At 42.8% G+C, this 19003-nt stretch overlaps 1 protein-coding gene across 1 annotated transcript in view; it reads right to left on the bottom strand.

Annotated features, from left to right (window-relative positions):
• Positions 1 to 19003, bottom strand: part of CPXM2 (carboxypeptidase X, M14 family member 2) — a 147644-nt gene that overhangs the window by 95224 nt on the left and 33417 nt on the right. The window contains exon 4 of the mRNA XM_032281933.1: positions 3831 to 3970. Within this exon, the coding sequence (XP_032137824.1) occupies positions 3831 to 3970 (140 nt within the window). The remainder of the gene's footprint in view (positions 1 to 3830; positions 3971 to 19003) is intronic.

Genomic DNA, 19003 nt, shown 5'->3' on the forward strand with positions numbered 1-19003 from the left:
GCCTCAGTCTCCTTAGCAGCTGGGATTACAGGCATCTGCCACCACACCCAGCTAATTTTTTGTATTTTTAGTAGAGATGGGGTTTCACTATATTGGCCAGCCTGGTCTTGAACTCCTGACCTCAGGAGACCCACCCACCTCAGCCTCCCAAAATCCTGGGATTACAGGCATGAGCCACCATGACCAGCAGAAAACTCAAACTCAAATTCCAACTCTGCCATGGCTTGTATTGGTGTAAATTCAACTTCTGCCTGTGATCCTGCAGGACCTGGGAAGTAGGAATGGGCACCAGGGCAGTGTGCAGGATGATAACCTGCACAGACCACCCTCGAGCTATTTACTAGCCTCCTACACACAGAAACTTCCACCAATTTGTCCTCCAGGCGTGTTCCTGCGAGGGGGAAACGGGAAGGCCAGGCAGGCCACTCTCCCCACATCCTCAGATTCATGCAAAGCAGCTTCCTCTGTCTATATTTTCTAAATATTTCCAAGAAAGATTTTGAGAGAAGAATCTATACTTCATAATAAAGCTTGAAAACTACAGTTATAGATAAACCCAAAGACATGTGGCAGGAAGAGCTACCACTTACTGTGTACTTAACATCAAAATTTCATTTTACCCTCACCACAGCTTTTTGAGATAGAGAGTAGTTACCCCATTTTTAGAGAAAACGAAACTGAGGGTCAGAGAAGAGAAATCTCAAAACCAGCAAGGGCCAAAAGGCCTGACGCAGTGACTGCTCCACAGGAGCCATCCAGCTCCAGATACCTGTGGCTTCCCAACCTTCTCTTCCCGAACCCCTCCACACACCCCTCTTACATGTATCATATAAATAAATGCTCGTTCGTGTATCGTCGATTAATTAACTCATTATCAGTCCACGTGAATGAGTCTTTGTTGACTTTTTACTTCACAATGATACCCATTCATTAAAAGAGTTATTTCCTGTGCATCTAATAGATGCCTGGTCCTGGTAAGGTCCCAGCAACAAAGACTGCCAAGACATGGCTCTGCCTTCAAGGGAATTACAGGCTAGTGGGAAGAGAGATGAAAACCAACCAACGGAAATATTAAAAACGGTACCATAGCCATCTGTACTACGAGCAGTGTGGGGATGGGTCATGGCAAGAGAGAAAGGGAGATGACTACCACCTTCTTTACTATTAGTATTTAATGATATTCATTTTTGACATGTTTTCTGGACATACTGAGATAGAAAAAGGCTCAGACACCAAGACGTTTCCTCATCCCATTTCCTCTTCAGTCCTCGGAGACAGTACTATTCCAACAGGTAAGACAAACCAAAACTCATCTGTTTTTTTTTTCACTGTCCCTGGAGAATAGTTTAGCTTGAAATACATTTTAAAAAAATAACTCTTAAAGTAATTCTACCCCTTGCCTTCCCTCTGAGAAGTTCCTGTACTGTTTGAGACAAGGAAAGATACTGTTCTACTGCAATTCCTTGCTTACCCCAAGCCTTCTTAGGTTTCTAGTTGAAACGGAATGTGAGCTTTATACCTACGTTTCGCTTGTTTTCTAATCCAATAATAACCCGACTACTGGGTCTCTAAGGACAGCAGCCAGACAGCTTAACAGGCAAGCATTAAGGCAAAAATCCCTGTGGATAATCTCAAACCAGTCTTTTGTTTTCAGTTTTCGTTTTTTTCTTGAGCAATCCAACTGCCCCCATAAATTCTTGCCTTTCAGAATATCAACAGTGAAAACAATTGTCATGGTAATAAGCTACTGCTAAGAGCAAAATGCATACCACAGAGCAAAAATCAGCATATACATACACAAACACTACTGAAAAGCAAGGCAAAAAAAAAAAAAGTGATACACAAAATGGCACAAATGCATAACCAACTGTTGTCAAAATGCACAAATTATTCGAGCTCTGAAAATGTTGTCAAAGAAAAGAATTCAAATGAAGAAAAATGTGAAAATGCTTTCTCACAACATGATATGCGATAATAGAAAATTGGGACAGTGATAGAGGTGTGGCTAAGTAAATTACAGGCCATTAAAAATGATTATTACAAAGCCTGAGTAACAGCATAATGTTACTGATATGTCTTTAAGTTAAAAATAACATAACTGGATATCTAACATGATTGCAACATGGGAAAAAAATCTGTTAGCATAAGGATCATGGAATCATGCATAATGTTTTAAAATTTTGCTGGATATTATAATATTGTCTTTACAGTAAAAAAAAAATTTTTGGAGTAAAATAGATGATGAGTCACTGCCTGACAATTGTCACTGTGTAAGAAAGTCCCCTTTGCAGGGACAACAGCAGGTGGTTAAATGTGAGCACAGTTTCCACATTCATCTCACTTATCCCACTTTATTTATTAATGTTGACCTTCCAGAAATTAAAATTAATCTAGTCAGCAAATTAAACTCTGATTTCATTTGATTGCCAAAAAGTAACTAGTAAATACTGAGAGATGCCAAGACATGAGATCTGAGAGCAGTATAGACGGGAGGGTGGGGGAGGACTGCAGATGGGAGGGATCTGAGCTCACAAAGACCACAATCAGTTTCCCAATGTCCAAGCATGGGGCATTTGTGATCTTGGCTTCTCGATGTAGGCAGATGTTAGAAGCACTTAAAGATTTCTTGTATAAGTTCAGAAAGCACCTGAGGTCCTGCTGGCCCTACTGCGCCCCTCCACAAAACTCCCAAGCTCTGCATGACCACCATCCACATGGCTGGAGCCACATGACATCCCTAATGGATGCAGCTCTGTCTCCATCTCCACAACCAGCTCTGAGCCGAGGTTGACAGGGTGATTTTCTTCATACATTTTTGCTTGCTTGTTGTTAAAACAAACAACATAAAATTTATCATTTTCACCATCTTTCACTGTACAGCTTTGTGGCATTAAGTACATTCACAGTGATTGGCAAGCATCTATCTCCAGAACTTTCCACTAACCCATACTGAACCTCTGTACCTCTTCAACACTAACTCCCAATTCCCCTTTCCTCCTGGCCCTGGCAATGCCATTCTCCTTTCTGCCTCTATAGATCTGACTGCTCTAGGTCATCATGAAAGTAGAATCATGCAGTGCTTGTCTTTTGTGACTGGCGTATCGCACTCAGCAGAATGTCTCCAAGCTGTACCCACGTGTAGCATGTGGCCACATGCCTTCCTCTTTTAGGCTGAACAATGCGTTCCACTGTATGCATATGTCATGAGACTGAGGGTTTGCAGGGGCTGCAGCTCATCTCTCTTGAGATTACCATCAGGTCACACTTGTCACTGTCCCAGCCTCGGCCCTGAGTGAAATTCTGAGAAATAGGACCCCTTTTCAGTCTCAGGCCTCAAGCTATGTCATCCTTGACTTCCACTACTTCTCTGGTGGTCCTCCATTTAGGAACCTAGACTTCCAGTCCTTCTTCCCAGGATCTGGACAATCTCAGCTGTCCACCCCAGAACCATGTGCTCACTGCTTGTCCAGAGGTCCTGCCTTGGACTGCGCCCTGGCCACCAGTCAGCACACCAATATCTCGTCCCAAAGCCAAGACAGCAGCCACCTGCCTAAACTGCCTGGATTTCACTGAGTTTGTCTCTGCTCTAACTGCCAGGCAGATCTCTCTCTCTCCATTCCTGCACAGGAGGAGGGTGTAGTTCTGAGATGCATCTTCCTTCTGGGGAAATCTATGTCGACAGTGAGCCCAGCCTTCTGTTCATATTTCTACTTTCTTCGCTTCTACTGCACATCACCAAACACCTTTCTGCAATTTCCCTGAGTCTGTCCAGACCCTCAAATGCTAGACCCAAAACAGAGTCCAGAAAGCACATGTCCAGATACACTCACAGCCAGAGGGAGTTCCTCCCCTGAGTGATGACACCGGTGAATCTGGTCAGGCGCCGGGCATCCACTTCAATCCACTGGTGGAGGTCATTCCTTCCTGCGCACCATGCTCCATCATAAAAATCATTTTCATTAATGCCCGCCTAGAAAGAAAGAAAGCGGTGTTCTTCAAAAAGACTCTTAATTGAAGAAAATTAAGGCACATCTTTTCCTGAGACTGAGAGGAAGGGAGGGGGGAAAGGAGATAAAATGAGAAAGGTGTTAAAGAAAAAAATAATAGTGTCCTGAACTCCTTATTCTAAATGATAAAAGGGAGTTACTTAGCATCCACAAGTTGAAAATATTTCAATATACCATGTCCTCTTTTTGCCCCGTGTGAAAGATAAAACTTAACGAATCCTCCTACTACTCATTCATCTAGCACACATAAACCATCTCCCACACAGCAGCCCACGCACGCCAGGTGCTGGGGACGCAAAGGTGAATCGTTCCCTCCCAGAACCTCGCCATCCAGGCAGGAAGAAAGATGTGAAAATAGATGAATTAGAACACAGTGGGGCCTGTGCTATTTCAGGAATATGAGCAAACCGCTGTGAGAGCATTTAAGGACAGAATCACTAACTTAGTGTGGGGCAAACCATAGAGAGAAAGCAAGCCCCAAGACCAGGGTGATACCTGAACTAGGTGTTGAAGGGTAAGATGATCCAGTGAACGTTTGTTAGTATTTAAGTCATTTAATGTGTTCAGTATCAGTTGCTATTACTACCAAAATTCTTTTTTTTTTTTTTTTTTCAGAGATGTAGTCTATGTTGCCCGGGCTGGCCTCAAACTCCTGGGATTAAGTGATCGTCCCTCCTCGGCCTTCTGAATAGCTGGGACTACAAGCGCACGCCACCATGCTTTGCACCGTCATGCCTGAATATCCAAGATAGGTAAAGTTTTTGCTCTGGAATTTTCTCTATATTATTACCATGTGAAGAGATAATTTTCTGAATCCCTGCCTCCCAATAAGGACATTTGAACCAAGTGAAGCATCCTCGTTTACTAAGACCCATTCTGCATTAACCCTATTTGTCCGTGGCTATCTCACAAAGCAGTTTCTTATCATCAGATTAAAAAAAAATTCTGAATGATAAAAAATGATCAGGCAGCCCATCTTTCCTATCTCTGAGCACTTTCAGCTCAAATTCTGGGGACAGCCTTACTTTTAATGGGCAGTAGAAAGGTGAAATTAAGAGTCCAGCTATAGAAGTGAACAACTTGGCCAAGGATTCCACTAAGCAAAACTCTATCCATCACCGCACCAGCTAACATTAGCTTTGTATCAGGACAAAACCATAGCACAGTGTTAGACATCTAAGGCTTGGCAGATAAGAACAGAACTGCCACATAACCTGAGACATGTACCCTATAGAATCATGGAAACCAGAAGGAACTGTCCATCAAAGTCTACTGACCAGGATTTGAAATTAAATTTAAGGCTCCTGGTTTTGCCAGCCTGAATATTTTGCTTCTGCTGCCAATCTCAGTTCTTTCTGAGCACACTGGACAGTCAATTAAATGTAGCAGAGTGTCAGGGGAATGGAGAGCCCTTCCCAAAGATGACTCATTGGGAAGTGACAGCCACCTCTGCAAAATCAATTATGTATAATATAAAAAGCAAGTGTCTGGGAGAATTCAGTGAAAAAGAAGGTACCAGCCCCAGAGATATTACAAAATTATACCATCATGCAATAAATGATATTCATATGATGTCTCTGAGAAACCATGAGAAGAATGCATTCATCTCTTTCTCTTTAATAATGTAGGGAAATCACTGATAAATTCCGGAGAAACTTCAATTAAAAGTTGGTGAAATAAAAGGTTTTATTCTTTAAAGGGTAAGCTAGTCTTGAAAACGTCACTAACATGGAATCAATGTTTCTACTATAGTACCGAAAAAACTGAGAATTCATGTAATTTTCTCAAGGAAATTAAATTATATGCATTTTTTACTTAAGGAAAGCACACCAATGCACCTAACAGACTCAATTTTGCTTAAGATAAATATGGGAATCGTCAACTCTATAGCAAAGAGAAAACCTGATACTAAGATCAATTTAGTAGGGTTTTTCTGTTTCAAGATGATGGGATAAACACATTAGTTTTTCTGTGTTCTTCCCTCAAAAGTCAACCCCAAACAAAGCAAGATACAGAAATACAACTTTGATCTCTTATAAAACCAGAAGACATATGAAAGTTCTAAATTACAATATATGGAGACAGAATCAGATGGAGGAATCCTGAATGACTCAGCAAGAGAAGGAAGTGCAAACATCAAAACCACACAACGAGAAGCAAGCCACTCAGAACCTTAGAAAGGCCAAGAACCCAGGTTCAAGATATCTTTGGGAGGTGAGGGTGAGGCAGGATTCAACAAGTAATTACTTCAAAATGTGTATTAAACAAACAATTAAGCTGGACACAGTGGCTCACATTTGTAATCCCAGCTACTCAGGAGGTTGAGACAGGAGAATAACTTGAACCAGGCCAGGAGAGGCTGCAGTGAGCCAAGACCGAACCACTGCACTGCAGCGAGCCAAGACTGCACCACTGCACTGCAGCCTGGGTGAGAGAGCAAGACTCAGTCTCAAAACAACAACAAAATTAGTTCCCCATATCTCCACCCCCACTCCACAGAGGACATGAAATGTTTCTGTAAAAAAAAAGCAAACTGTACAGACTCTGGATTGGAGACACCAGGCACAGAGAAAAGCAGGGGTGCCATGATAGATAAAAACAGTAACCTCTGGGGGTATCAGCACACTAAAGAGTGAGATGCCCCAGCTCCTTCCCCCAACGAGCTATGGAACACCATGCAGCCAGGTTTGTACAAACAGAAAAAAAGAAATGCAAACCATAATAGAGAGCAGAAAAAAGACTAAAAATTTAGAATTGAGATGTCTAGAAAAGTCTTGATTTCATGAAACAAGAACAGGATACTCTAAAAAAGGAAAAAGCACTAAATAAGAAAGAGCTCTTGGAAATTAAAAATGTGAAAGTTGAAATTTTTTAAATGTCAGCAACTTTCAAAATAGAAAGGCCTTCTATTTTTAAAACAGAAAGGCTAAAAAGATAAAGAAATCTCACAAAAAGTGAAACAGAACACAAAAATAGACAACGGAAGAAAAATAAGAAAAGCAGCGGAAGAAATCCAGAAGAACTTTAGGGGGAAAAACACTACCAAATAAAAACTATACTTTCCCAGTTAAGTCTCCAAAACATGAGGAAACTAGCATATGTAATAAACAAATACACCAAAGCACATCATTTTGAAACTTCAAAACATCAGAAATAAAGGAAAGATTCTAAAAGTTTCCAATGAGGAAACAAGCAGTAAAATGAACACACATGAAGAAAGAAAGAGGAATTAGAATGACACCAGAATTCTCAATAGCAGCATCTGAAGCTAGAAGGATGGAGGGACAGTGCCTTCAAACTTCTAAAGGGAAAGATTTTTCATCCTAGAATTTTTACACTTAGCCAAATTATCAATCACAATGGCAAAATAAAGACATTTTCAAATTCAGATTCTCAAAAAATTTATTCTTCATACACCATTTCCATGAAGCTACTAAATCAGCAGTTCCCAACCTTTTTGGCATCAGGGACCAGTTTCATGGAAGACAATTTTTCCACCAACTAGGGGTAGGGGATGGTTTTGGGATCATTTAAGTATATTATATGTATTGTGTACTTTATTTCTACTGTTAGTACATTGTAATATATAATAAAATAAAATTATACAACTTGCCATAATGTAGAATCAATAGGAGCCTGAGCTTGTTTTCCTGCACCTAGACATTTTCATCTGGAGGTGATGGGAGACAGTGACAGATCATCAGGCGTTAGATTCTCATAAGGGGCATGCAACCCAGATCCCCTACATACACAGTTCACAATAGGGTTTGCGCTCCTTTGAGACTCTAATGCCACTGCTGATCTTATAGGAGGTGGAGCTCAGGCCATAACACAAGCAATGGAGAGTGGCTGTGAATACAGATGAAGCTTCACTCTCCGGCCTGCCACTCATTTCTTGCTGTGCAAGCCCTTTTCCTAACCAGCCACAGATTGGTACTGGTCGTGGGACACTGTACCAGAGGATGCACTCCACAAAAATGAGGCAGAACACTACGGAAAGGAATATATCGGATCCAGAAATCAAGGTTACCAACATAGGAGAGAATTCTCAGAATGATGGTGAAGAAGACCCAAGACATTAGCCATGTAGGAGACCCAGAGAGTAGCACATTCAGAAAGCAGCAAGTGAATCGGCTTCTGAAGGAGTGTCTAACAGAAACATAAAACACAAAACAGGACTAAAAACCACTGAACAGATGTAGCTGCCTAAAAAATGATATAGAAAGTGTTTTGTTTGTTTGTTTTTACAGATCCAGACCTATTGCAGGGTGTGGGGAAAAGATGTTCTTAAAAGTACAAGCAGGTCTAGGAAAAGAAAAGGTTGTTACAAAATGATATAAAATAAATATTTCCTGACTCAAAATTAAAGTATTTCTTGGCTCAGTGCGTAGGAAGCAATATTTTCACAGTCATAATAATGAAAACCTTAGATACTGATTTACTCAAAAATTGAGCTACAATTTTATTGGAAAGATGGAAGAGCGGAAAGGAGTGATAAAAATGTGTGATAGCCTCATCTTCCATAATAGGGATCTAAAAGATAAAGTCTAAATTTATAAATCGATACAGATCAGTATGTGCATATTATTTAGAAGTGAAGATTTCAGGCCAGGCCTGGTGGCTCACATCTATAATCCCAGCACTTTGGGAGGCCACGGTGGGTGGATCACTTGAAGTCAGGAGTTTGAGACCAGCCTGGTCAATATGGTGAAACCCCGTCTCTACCAAAAATATAGAAACTTAGCCGGGTGTGGTGGCACACGCCTATAATCCCAGCCTCTTGGGAGGCAATCGCTTGAACCTAGGAGGCAGAGGTTGCAGAGAGCTGAGACTGCACCACTGCACTTCAGCCAGGGTGACAGAGTAAGACTCCATCTTAAAAAAAAAAAAAAAAAAAAAAAGTGAAGATTTCAATTCCCAAAGAGACAATTAAAAAGAGTTTCCAGTAGCTGTGCCACCAAGGGTCAGGTGAAACGTGAGGTGCATTTGTTATAAAACTGGGTAAAATAAATTTTAATTTTAAAAAGCAAAAGGAAAGGCATACATAGATATAGAGGGTGACTGATACAATGTCTACTGTCTATTCATTCATTTTTCAGGTATCTACAGAGCATTGACTACATGCTAGGTATTATGCAAAGTGCTTTGCTTTCTGGTTGATAGAGAAAACAGTGAATATCAAAATCACTCTACTGTAGTGAGTCACTGATCTGCACTGAGCATATTTCATAATCATGGGCTGCCTCTACACAGAAACATCTGGAAGCAAATAAAAAGTCATATCCAAGTTAATGTAGCTCTTCAGTGATTCCAGGATAATTGACTTACAGCTGTCTCTCTGCAGACGTATCCCAAGGCTATTTGGACAGAAACAGAGTAAAGAGAGAGTTATTTTTAAATTTTTTGGGAAAAAAATTTCAAAGCAATGGTTAAAACTACAGATTATCAGCAAGTTCATGCCTTTTCAGGGGAAGGTTATCTAAAAATGTTAGACGTGACACCTGACTAGTAAAGTAAGTAATCTGCAATAAAACAACCATCAAGTGGTCTGAATGTCTACCTTCAGACCTCTGTAATAAATCACTGTGATAAACCCATAAAACTTTCCAAGGGCAATCAGCTGGTCCTTCTGCAAACTGGCAATGCACCTTGTCCCAATTCCAACCTTAACCATCAGTAAAGTAGGCTATACAGAAACACTGTATTCATGTTTTTGAAGCAATTTCTAAAACCATAACCAATTTCTTAACTATTTCCTTGCATTAGCCAAGGAAAATAGTAAACATCTACAGTTTAAAATTAAAAATATTAAAAAATAAAATCTATTCAATATACCATAAACCATTTATTAACTATTTAAAAGAAGAAAAGAGGAAGGAATATACTAGCTGAAAAAGAAACAAGAAAATGTTATCATGTCAACATTCTAATTCAATTTAATTACAATCTGGGAAATGCTTCAGCCATTAAAATTGTATATCTATGGAACAAGTTTAATTTTCAAAATAATTATTAATTCACTTATCAGGTACCCCATAAAGATTGTACATATCCTCCTGTGCACCCCAAGAAGGCAGCACAGCACAGAATCGCCTTCAGAAACGTATACAGGCCAAGTTCAAGTCCTCATTCTACAGATCATTATTTAAATACCCTCAATTAGGTCAGCTGCTCTATAAAACAGGAATAGAAATAAAATAACGTGACGATACCATTGTCATGGTTACAAGTATTTTGTGTAGTGCCTGGCACAGAAAACACAGTCAATACACGGAAGCCACTGGGGGCACAAGTGTGATTCCCTTTGTGTTCAGTACGTGCCTGCTGTGACCTGTGTTTAAATTTGCTTGATAGTACAATGTCAGTTTTCTTCTATTAATAGGTGAGTTAGGTCCATTTAGCCCATTGACAGATGTTCTTTGTCTGAATGAATCACCCATGTTTCTTAGATATTCTATTTTTATTGCTTCCTGTGGCTTTGTTTTATTTTTATCTATTGATCTGTTTTCTTTGCTTAAATGCATATTTCCTCTGAAAGTGCTAACGAGCTGTACCTTTGTTTTACTGGTTGATTTAGTAACTATGTCTTTTACATAACATACTTAATTCTATATTTTCTTAGAAAGTAACAATTAACTCCCTATGATGGGCAGTGATGAAATCATTATTTCTACTTCTCGCTGCCTCTCCTCCTTTCCCTTTATCATCTAATTTTTATTCTTAAGATTCACTTTTTTCTTTTTTTGAGATGGAGTTTCACTCTTGTGGCCCAGGCTGGAGTGCAGTGGTGAAATCTCAGCTCCCTGCAACCTCTGTCTCCCAGGTTCATGTGATTCTCCTGCCTCAGCCTCCCAAGTAGCTGAGATTACAGGCTTCTGCCACCATACCTGGCTAATTTTTGTATTTTTAGTAGAAACAAAATTTCACTGTGTTGGTCAGGCTTGTCTCAAACTCCTGACCTCAGGTGATCTGCCCACCTCAGCCTCCCAAAGTGCTGGGATTACAGGCTTGAGCCATCGTGCCCAGCCTAACATTCACTTTTAAAAGTCTAAATCAAATACACTTCTCTTCTTTAGTTGACCAGCTTTTTCATGAAGTTTTCATGAATTTTAAAATATATACAGAAACGTGTGCAAATCCTAAGTGTGCAGCTCAATTTTTACAAACTGCATGTACCCCCATAACCACATTCAGACCAAGATGTAGACCATGACCAGCATGCCAGAAGCTCCCTGTGCTCCTTCCCAGACATGACCTTCCCCCAGAGATAACCACCGCTCTGACTTCTCTCTCCCCATGTTGGTTTTCTTATTTTCAAATTTTATATCAATGAAACTTACTGTAACTACTCTTTGTGTCTGGCTTCTTCTGCTCAATAGTTATTAAATCTGGGAGATTCACCCATACGATTGCAAGCAGCAATAATTTAGCCCTTTTAACTGTCATATAGTATTTCACTGTAGTCCATAAAAATGACTTATTATAATGTGGATTATTTCCACGTGGGGTTTATAAATAATGCTGCTATGAACATACCTATGCATGTCTTCTTGTGCACATGTGAGCACATTTCTATTTAGGCATGAGAGTGAATGTGTTAGGTCAGTGCGCATGAGAAAGTTCAACTTTAATAGACACAATCATCCCCCGCTATCTGCAGTTTCTCTTTCCACAGTTTCAGTTATCCGAAGTCAACCACAGTCTGAAAATATTAAATGAGAAATTCCAGAAATAACCAATTTATAAATTTTAAACTGCGTGCCATTCTGGGTAGGGTGATGAAATCTCACACCGTTCCTCACCATTCCACCTTGATGGGAACCCCCCTTTGTTTGGGGACCCACACTGTCTACACTTGCCGCCCATCTTGGTTATCAAACAGTTGGCATTGCAGTGCTTGTGTTGACGTAACCTTTATTTTACTTCATAAAAGTATTGATATTGGCAACTCGGATACGCCCAGGAGATGAGTAAAATGCTTCCTTTAGCAAAAAGATGAAAGTTTTCAACTTAATTTTAAAAAGAAAAAAAAAATGTATGCTGAGGCTGCTAAGATCTATGGTAAGAATGAATCTTCTACCTGTGAAATTGTGGGGAAAATAAAAGAAATTCATGCCTAGTATCTAAGAGGGCTTGGTACTCTCCACAGTTTCAAGCATCCACTGGCGGTCTTGGAACACATCCCTGGGGTAAGGACGGACTATTACACTGCCAAACAGGGTTCCACATGGCTGTCCTACTTTACATTCCCAGCACTGTATGAACGTTTCCCTTGCCCCACATCTTTGCCAACACTTGATATTACCCTTTTTTCAAAGCCATTCTGGTGCCTATACATCAAGTCTCATTACGGCTTTGATTTGTATTTACTCGATGACTAATGATGGAAAGCCCTTTTTCTCATGGCCATTGGCCATGACATTGCTCCATAACCACAGTGTAGCTCCAGTCACACTGGCTTTGCCTCAGTCCTTCTAATATACCATTTTCCCCACCACCACAGGGCCTTTGCACACACTGTTCCCTTTGACCTGGAATGCTCGTCTCTCTGCCAATCCTTTGTCCAATAAACTCTCAACTTACAATCCTTCTTCATGTCTTAGCCCAAGTACTCCATCCTCAGGAAAGTCCTCCAAGTTCCAGCCTGAGGCAGGTCTACTGGACATACAGAACCACCGTATTGAATTGTGTCCCCCTCCCCAAAATAGGCTTGAGCCCTAACTCTTGGAATCTTAGAATGTGACCTTATTTAGACATAGGGCTGGTGGCTGGGTGCAGTGGCTCACGCCTGTAATCCCAGCATTTTGGGAGGCCGAGGTGGGTGGATCATGAGGTCAGGAGATCGAGACCAGCCTGGGTAGCACAGTGAAACTCCATCTCTACTAAAAATACAAAAAATTAGCTAGGCATGGTAGTACATGCCTGTAGTCCCAGCCACCTGGGAGGTTGAGGCAGGAGAATCGCTTGAACCCAGGAGGCAGAGGTTGCAGTGAGTCAAGATCACACCCCACTGCATTCCAGCCTGGGTGACAGAGTGAGACTCCATCTCAAAAAAAAAGAAAAAAGAAAATAGGTCTGGTCCAGATACACTTAGTTAATATGCAGTCAGACTACAGCAGGATGGGCATATCCAGCAAGACTGTGTCTTTAAACAAGGGGAAATCTGAACACAGAAATGCACAGGCAGAGGGCAGATGATGTAGAGGCTCATGGGGAGAAGGCCAAGGGACCATGGAGGCACAGACTTGGGTGATGCATCTACAAGCCCAGGAACGTCACGGGTTGCCTGAGGCCACCAAATGCCGGAAGGGGCAAGAGAGGACCCTTTCCTAGAGACTTCAGAAGGAGCATGGCCCTACTAACACGTTGATTTCAGATTTCAAGCCTCCAGAATTGTGAGAGAATCAGTGTTTGTTGTTTTCAGCCGCCCTCTCTGGGCTCCCAACTTTGTCGTGGCAGTCCCAGGGAACGAATGCACTTGCTCCTCTCCTTCCCAGGACTCATTACAGATTGTAATTATGCTTTCACTGGTGGGATTTTTTTTTAGCAGTTTCATCTTCCCATTAGATTATTAGATTATCAGAGTTGCAGGTTAAAAAGCACGGGGGACATGCCCAACTCCCTTCCGATCTCTTGCACCCTTCACCCAAACCTCATCTGCCCTGCATCATTTCAAAATATCCTAAATCCAACCACTCCCCCCGCCTCTACCTCTCCTATCTTGGCTCAAGCCAGTACCATCTCCTGCCCAGGGTCTGAAGTTACCTGCTAACAGGGCTCTGCTTCAATGCGTGCTCCCCTGAAGTCAACACAGCGACAAGCTTGATCCCTTTCAACTGTAAGCCACAGCGTGTCACTCCTGTATCCAGAACTTTCCGTGGCTCCCCTAATTGGCTCACAGCTAAAAGCCAAAGTCCTTCAGGGGCCTGCGGGCCTCCTGTTACCTCTGGTGCCTATCTCCTCCCCTGGTGCTCACTCTAGCTTCCCACTGCTCCTTGGCTATGCCGAGCATGCTTCCACCCCGACTTTTGCTTGAGCCGTCCTCTCTGCCCAGAATGCTCTTCCCACACCGCCGTGGCTCCCCATTGATCCCCTTCTTGAAAAGCAGCTGCCCCTTCCCCAAAGGCAGCTCCCCTGACTGCCACTGCCAGCTGCCCGCTGGTTTTGTTTCCCTTCTCTCCATAGCATGTGTCACCTTCTAACATACTATAATAATAAGCACTATGATTTATTACATTTCCCGCAGATATGGTTTGGATCTGTGTCACTGCCCAAATCTCATGTCAATTTGTAATTCCCAGTGCTGGAGGTGGGGCCTGGTGGGAGGTGATTGGATCATGGGGGAGGAGCTCCCCCTTGGAACTGTGTTGGACAGTGAGTGAGTTCCCATGAGATCTGCTTGTTTAACAGTGTGTGGCACCTCGCCGCCCTCCCGCTCCTGCTGGGCCATGTCAGCTCTGCCTGCTTCCCCTTCACCATCTGCCATGATTGTAAGTTTCCTGAGGCCTCCCTAGGAGCAGAAGCCACTACACTTCCTGTACGGCCTACAGAGCCATAGTCAATGAAATCTCTTTTCTTAATGAATTCCCCAGTCTCAGCTGTTTCTTTACAGCAGAGAGAGAACGGACTAATACCCCTGCCTTGATTTGGCTCCTGCACCAGAACACAAGCTTCAAGATGGCAAGAATCCTTGTTTTGGTCATTGAGGCATCCCCAGCACCTAGAACAGGGCCTGGCCCATCTTAGGCCTCCAGTAAACATTTGCTAAGTGCTCAGGGCTCTTCCATTTTTGCTCAGCATTGTTTCTTCAGCTCTTACGACAGTGCTAAGTACATAAAAGGTTTCCAGAGGTGTATTGTGTTTTTGTGTTGTTGTTAAAATGAAATGAATAAATAAAAGAAAGAATCTGGCCGGGCACAGTGGCTCATGCCTGTAATCCCAGCACTTTTGGAGGCCCAGGTGGGCGGATCACTAGAAATCAGGAGTTCAAGACTAGCCTGGACAACATGGTGAAACCCCGTCTCTACTAAAAACACAAACATCAGCTGGGTGTGGTGGTGCACACCTGTAATGCCAGCTACTCAGGAGGCTGAGGCACAAGAATCACTTGAACCAGGTGGCAGAGGTTGCAGTGAGCTAAGATCATGCCACTGCACTCCAGCCTGGGTGACAGAGCAAGACTCGGTCTCAAACAAAAAAAGAAAAACAAAAAAGAAAGAATCTGCTCTGTTATTCTTTCTTTCCCCCTCCTCTCTTTTTTCCTCTCCTCTCTCTCCCCACCCTGGCTTTCTCTGCTTGCACAGCATTTATTGTGTTCTTGAAGCACTAACACAGAATGACCTTCAAACCTGATTCCCAACCATGCACATCCAGGTGTGCAGCTGGGCAGGGGTCCTGGGGAACCATCCCCAGGAGGCATCACTAGAGAAGCAGCTATGATGGCTGAGTGGACACACAGGCTCGAGGGGTGGCTACTGATGCCTCTCAGGCTTCTCTGGGCCCTGCCTGGACGTGGGCCTGGGAGATCTAATGGGAAGCTCAAGCCAATGGTCAGGGAGATGAGGCACAAGCTGGGAGGCAGGGGTGGCCCACGAGCTAGTGAACAAATATAAATACATATATATACACACACACACACACACACACACACATATTTACATGTGTACATGTATGTATAAATATATGTTTATAATATATGTATACATACAAATATTTGTGTGTGTATATATATATATATGTTTTAGAGTTAAGGAAACTGAAGTCAGGGCCAAGTGACCTGCCCTAACCCCACAGCTACTAAGTGTTGACCTGAGACTCTAATTTCAGTTTTCTGGCTGTAGATAAACCCAGCATTCCTTCCCCGCCAGCTCTGGCACCCACGTGATGGCTCAGCTTGTTTAGCAGTCACCCCCTGGGGCCTGTGTCCACTCAGCAGCCATAACTGCACTGTGCCTTCTCCAGTGATGCCTCGTGGAGATGGTTCCCCAGGACACCTGCCCCACTGTACACAGGTTGGATGACCGTCTCCTCGGTGTGTATGGTTGGGAATCAGATGTGTAGGTCATTCTCTGTTAGTGCTTCAAGGACACAATATTTAATAAATTTAATAACATATTAAAGAAAAAAGCACATAGCAAATAGAACAGAATCTATATCTGCACCAGATAACCCTGTGATTCCTTAATAACCTGTGGTTCACAGGTCAAGGAGGCTTTGGTGGCTTTGGACCCTTTTTACTTTGGTCACACTGTCCTTCTACCCACTGTGTGTCTACAACGTAAGCTTCTTGGGAAATAAGAACAGTGCATTATCATCATATTAGATACTCATCTTTATTTTCCAAGGGAATCACAGTTTAAAATATTCAGTCCTGTTATTTCCATAAAAATCCAAATACCCAAAATTCCAGCGTTTTGGCATCCAAACACTGTCTCCCAGACTGTTTGCTTGAAGCCAGATGCAGAACAAAATCCCTTTATCAGAACAAACACGGCATTCCTTGACTCGGAAACTATGTCTACTGTGATTATTTTTGCCTCTGCAGCACTTAACACATATACGGCCCCCAAGAAGAACCTGAGAGTCACAGGTAAGTTTTGTATAGCCGGGGTGGGGGGGGTGGTGAAGAAAAAACACCACCAGAATAATCAGGAAGGTTTGAAGGAAGCTTTGGGTCAAAGACACAGGCGCAGGGCCCAGCCACAGGCAGGTGGGGGTCAGGCACAGGTGAGACCTGGGAAAACGGTGCTACCCAAGGTATTCCATAGACTTCCTGCCAGGAGAAATGTGAGCTCCACCTTTGGTCAAAGTGGGGCCCCAAGAGCACTGGGGCCAAAAGGTACAGGGAGACACGTGCAGGATGTGCCCTGGAACATGAGCTGTGGCACAGGATGAAACTCAGTTGGTTAATGTCCTAAAACTGCATCCATGTCTTCGTGCGGGGGACATACAAAGCCACGGTTAGTGGCCACCTCCAAGTAACCCACGTCATTTTAAGTAAAAAGGGGATGAGAACACTGGAACTAGATTATAATATTGGCATCGCGATGCTCCATAGGATTTTTTTCAGGAAATGACTGAGGAGAGGACTCATGATTCCTTCCAGTGGTGCTGTGGAAATGGCTGTGACTCTATTATTATGGCCAGACACTTCCTCATGGAAGAGACACAAGAGGTGAGCCTCTCTCTCTAAGAGACCAAACTGAGTCATTTCTAACATGGATGAGACAGGACCTGGCCCACAGAGTGCCAAATGACTGTGACCAGAGTCCACAGAATGGACTGGTCCACAGAGTGCCAAATGACCGTCACAGAGACCCCGGGAGGGGCGCGGGCAGTGTGCCATGTTTTTCTTTGTGACCTGAAAATGTCAGCCGTTTCTTCCAAGCTCTGATCTGAACACCAACTTTTTTACATCCCCAATAATAGGCAGGAATTTTGGTGACATCCTGAGTCCCAAACGCACACTCAGTATTTCATTTCTTCTGCTCACACATCAGACCCTGACTTACCGTAATTTAAATTCTAGAGGGTGAGGTTGAAAGCCAGCCCTCTGATGTGGCAGTGCTTACTGCTGCAATCTGTTTGAGGCTTGCCAGCTAAGAAAACGCCCAAAATAATAACAGTGATGCAATAAGTCACTTTGGCAGGGTTGCTGTCCCTGAACCTCCTTCCTTAGTTTGTGACCCAGGGAAAACAGCTTAGAGTCCTCAAAAGAGGATTCTTTGGGGTGGGGCAGGTGATGAGCTGCCATCAGATGACCCACCTGAATATATGGTCACCTCCTATGACTAACTACAGGCAAAGGATTCCAGCATGATTTTTTTTTTTTTTGAGACAGAGTTTTACTCTTTTGCCCATGCTAGAGTACAGTGGCATGATCTTGGTTCACTGAAACCTCTGCCTTCTGGGTTCAAGTGAGTCTCCTGCCTCAGCCTCCCACCTCAGCCTCCCGAGTAGCTGGGGTCACAGGCATGTGCCATCACACCCAGCAGTAGAGACGGGGTTTCACCATATTGGCCAGGCTGCTCTGAAATTCCTGACCTCAGGTGATCCACCCACCTCGGCCTTCAAAAGTGTTGGGGTTACAGGCATGAGCCAGCACGCCCAGCCCTGAGCATGATTTTAGAGGTCATTGTCAACATGTTCTCTTGGAGACTCAGAATGTTAATTTTCAATCTGTCTGTAGCTGCTCCCAGAATGGAAGAAACCAGTGACTGTTTCTAAATGAGATCACAGCCTCACAAGTGAGTTGGTATAAAAGAGTCCTGGGCACACAGGAAGAATCATCACAGGTGAGGGGCCGAACCTTTGCTCTCCTGCCAAACTGGATGTCTTCCTTGAATTCCTGGAAAGTCTATGTTGTCCCAATGTAGTGATAAAATGTAAATGCTGGTTTTTTCTCCAACTTTATATTATTAAGTTAGCAAAAGTAAAATTCTAGTTGGAAAAAAAGAAGTTAAAATTTGAGTTATAAAAATTCTTTCAACGTACTTCTGCTTAAAATAATGGAAAAGGAGACAGGTATTTCTGCAGTAATGTGGCAAATACATTCCAATAAAAGCTCCCAGACTGCAACATCTTGTGCTACAAAAATTCAGCTCACGGGGAAAATAGGGTTCCAGCCAGACCATTCAAAACTATACAGGTCTGGAAGCAGAAGACTGAAAAAAATTAATTCTAAAAACACATTAGCACAATTAAGAAGACATGTTGAGTTGTGCAAAATAGTGTTTAAATACAGCTGCAATTATAGGATTTGATCTGAACAGGAAACAAGCAGGGAGGCAGATGATGCCAGGGGGTAGAAGGCAGTGTGGAGCTGCTGAGTTTGAGTCTGGGGCAGAACAGGGAAGGGAACTAAGCAATGTACCAGCACAGGCGCACCAACCCAGAGGAACACGAGGTACAGGGTGCCAGGCACAGGACTCCACAGCTCCTGCACTCACCTGTGACAGGGCACTCTGTGGTCAGGTGCTGGTGCTCAGTCCCACAGA

The sequence above is a fragment of the Sapajus apella genome, unplaced genomic scaffold (genome assembly GCF_009761245.1).
Source record: "Sapajus apella isolate SASKATOON/1434 unplaced genomic scaffold, GSC_monkey_1.0 scaffold13, whole genome shotgun sequence".
Taxonomy (NCBI): Eukaryota; Metazoa; Chordata; class Mammalia; order Primates; family Cebidae; genus Sapajus; species Sapajus apella.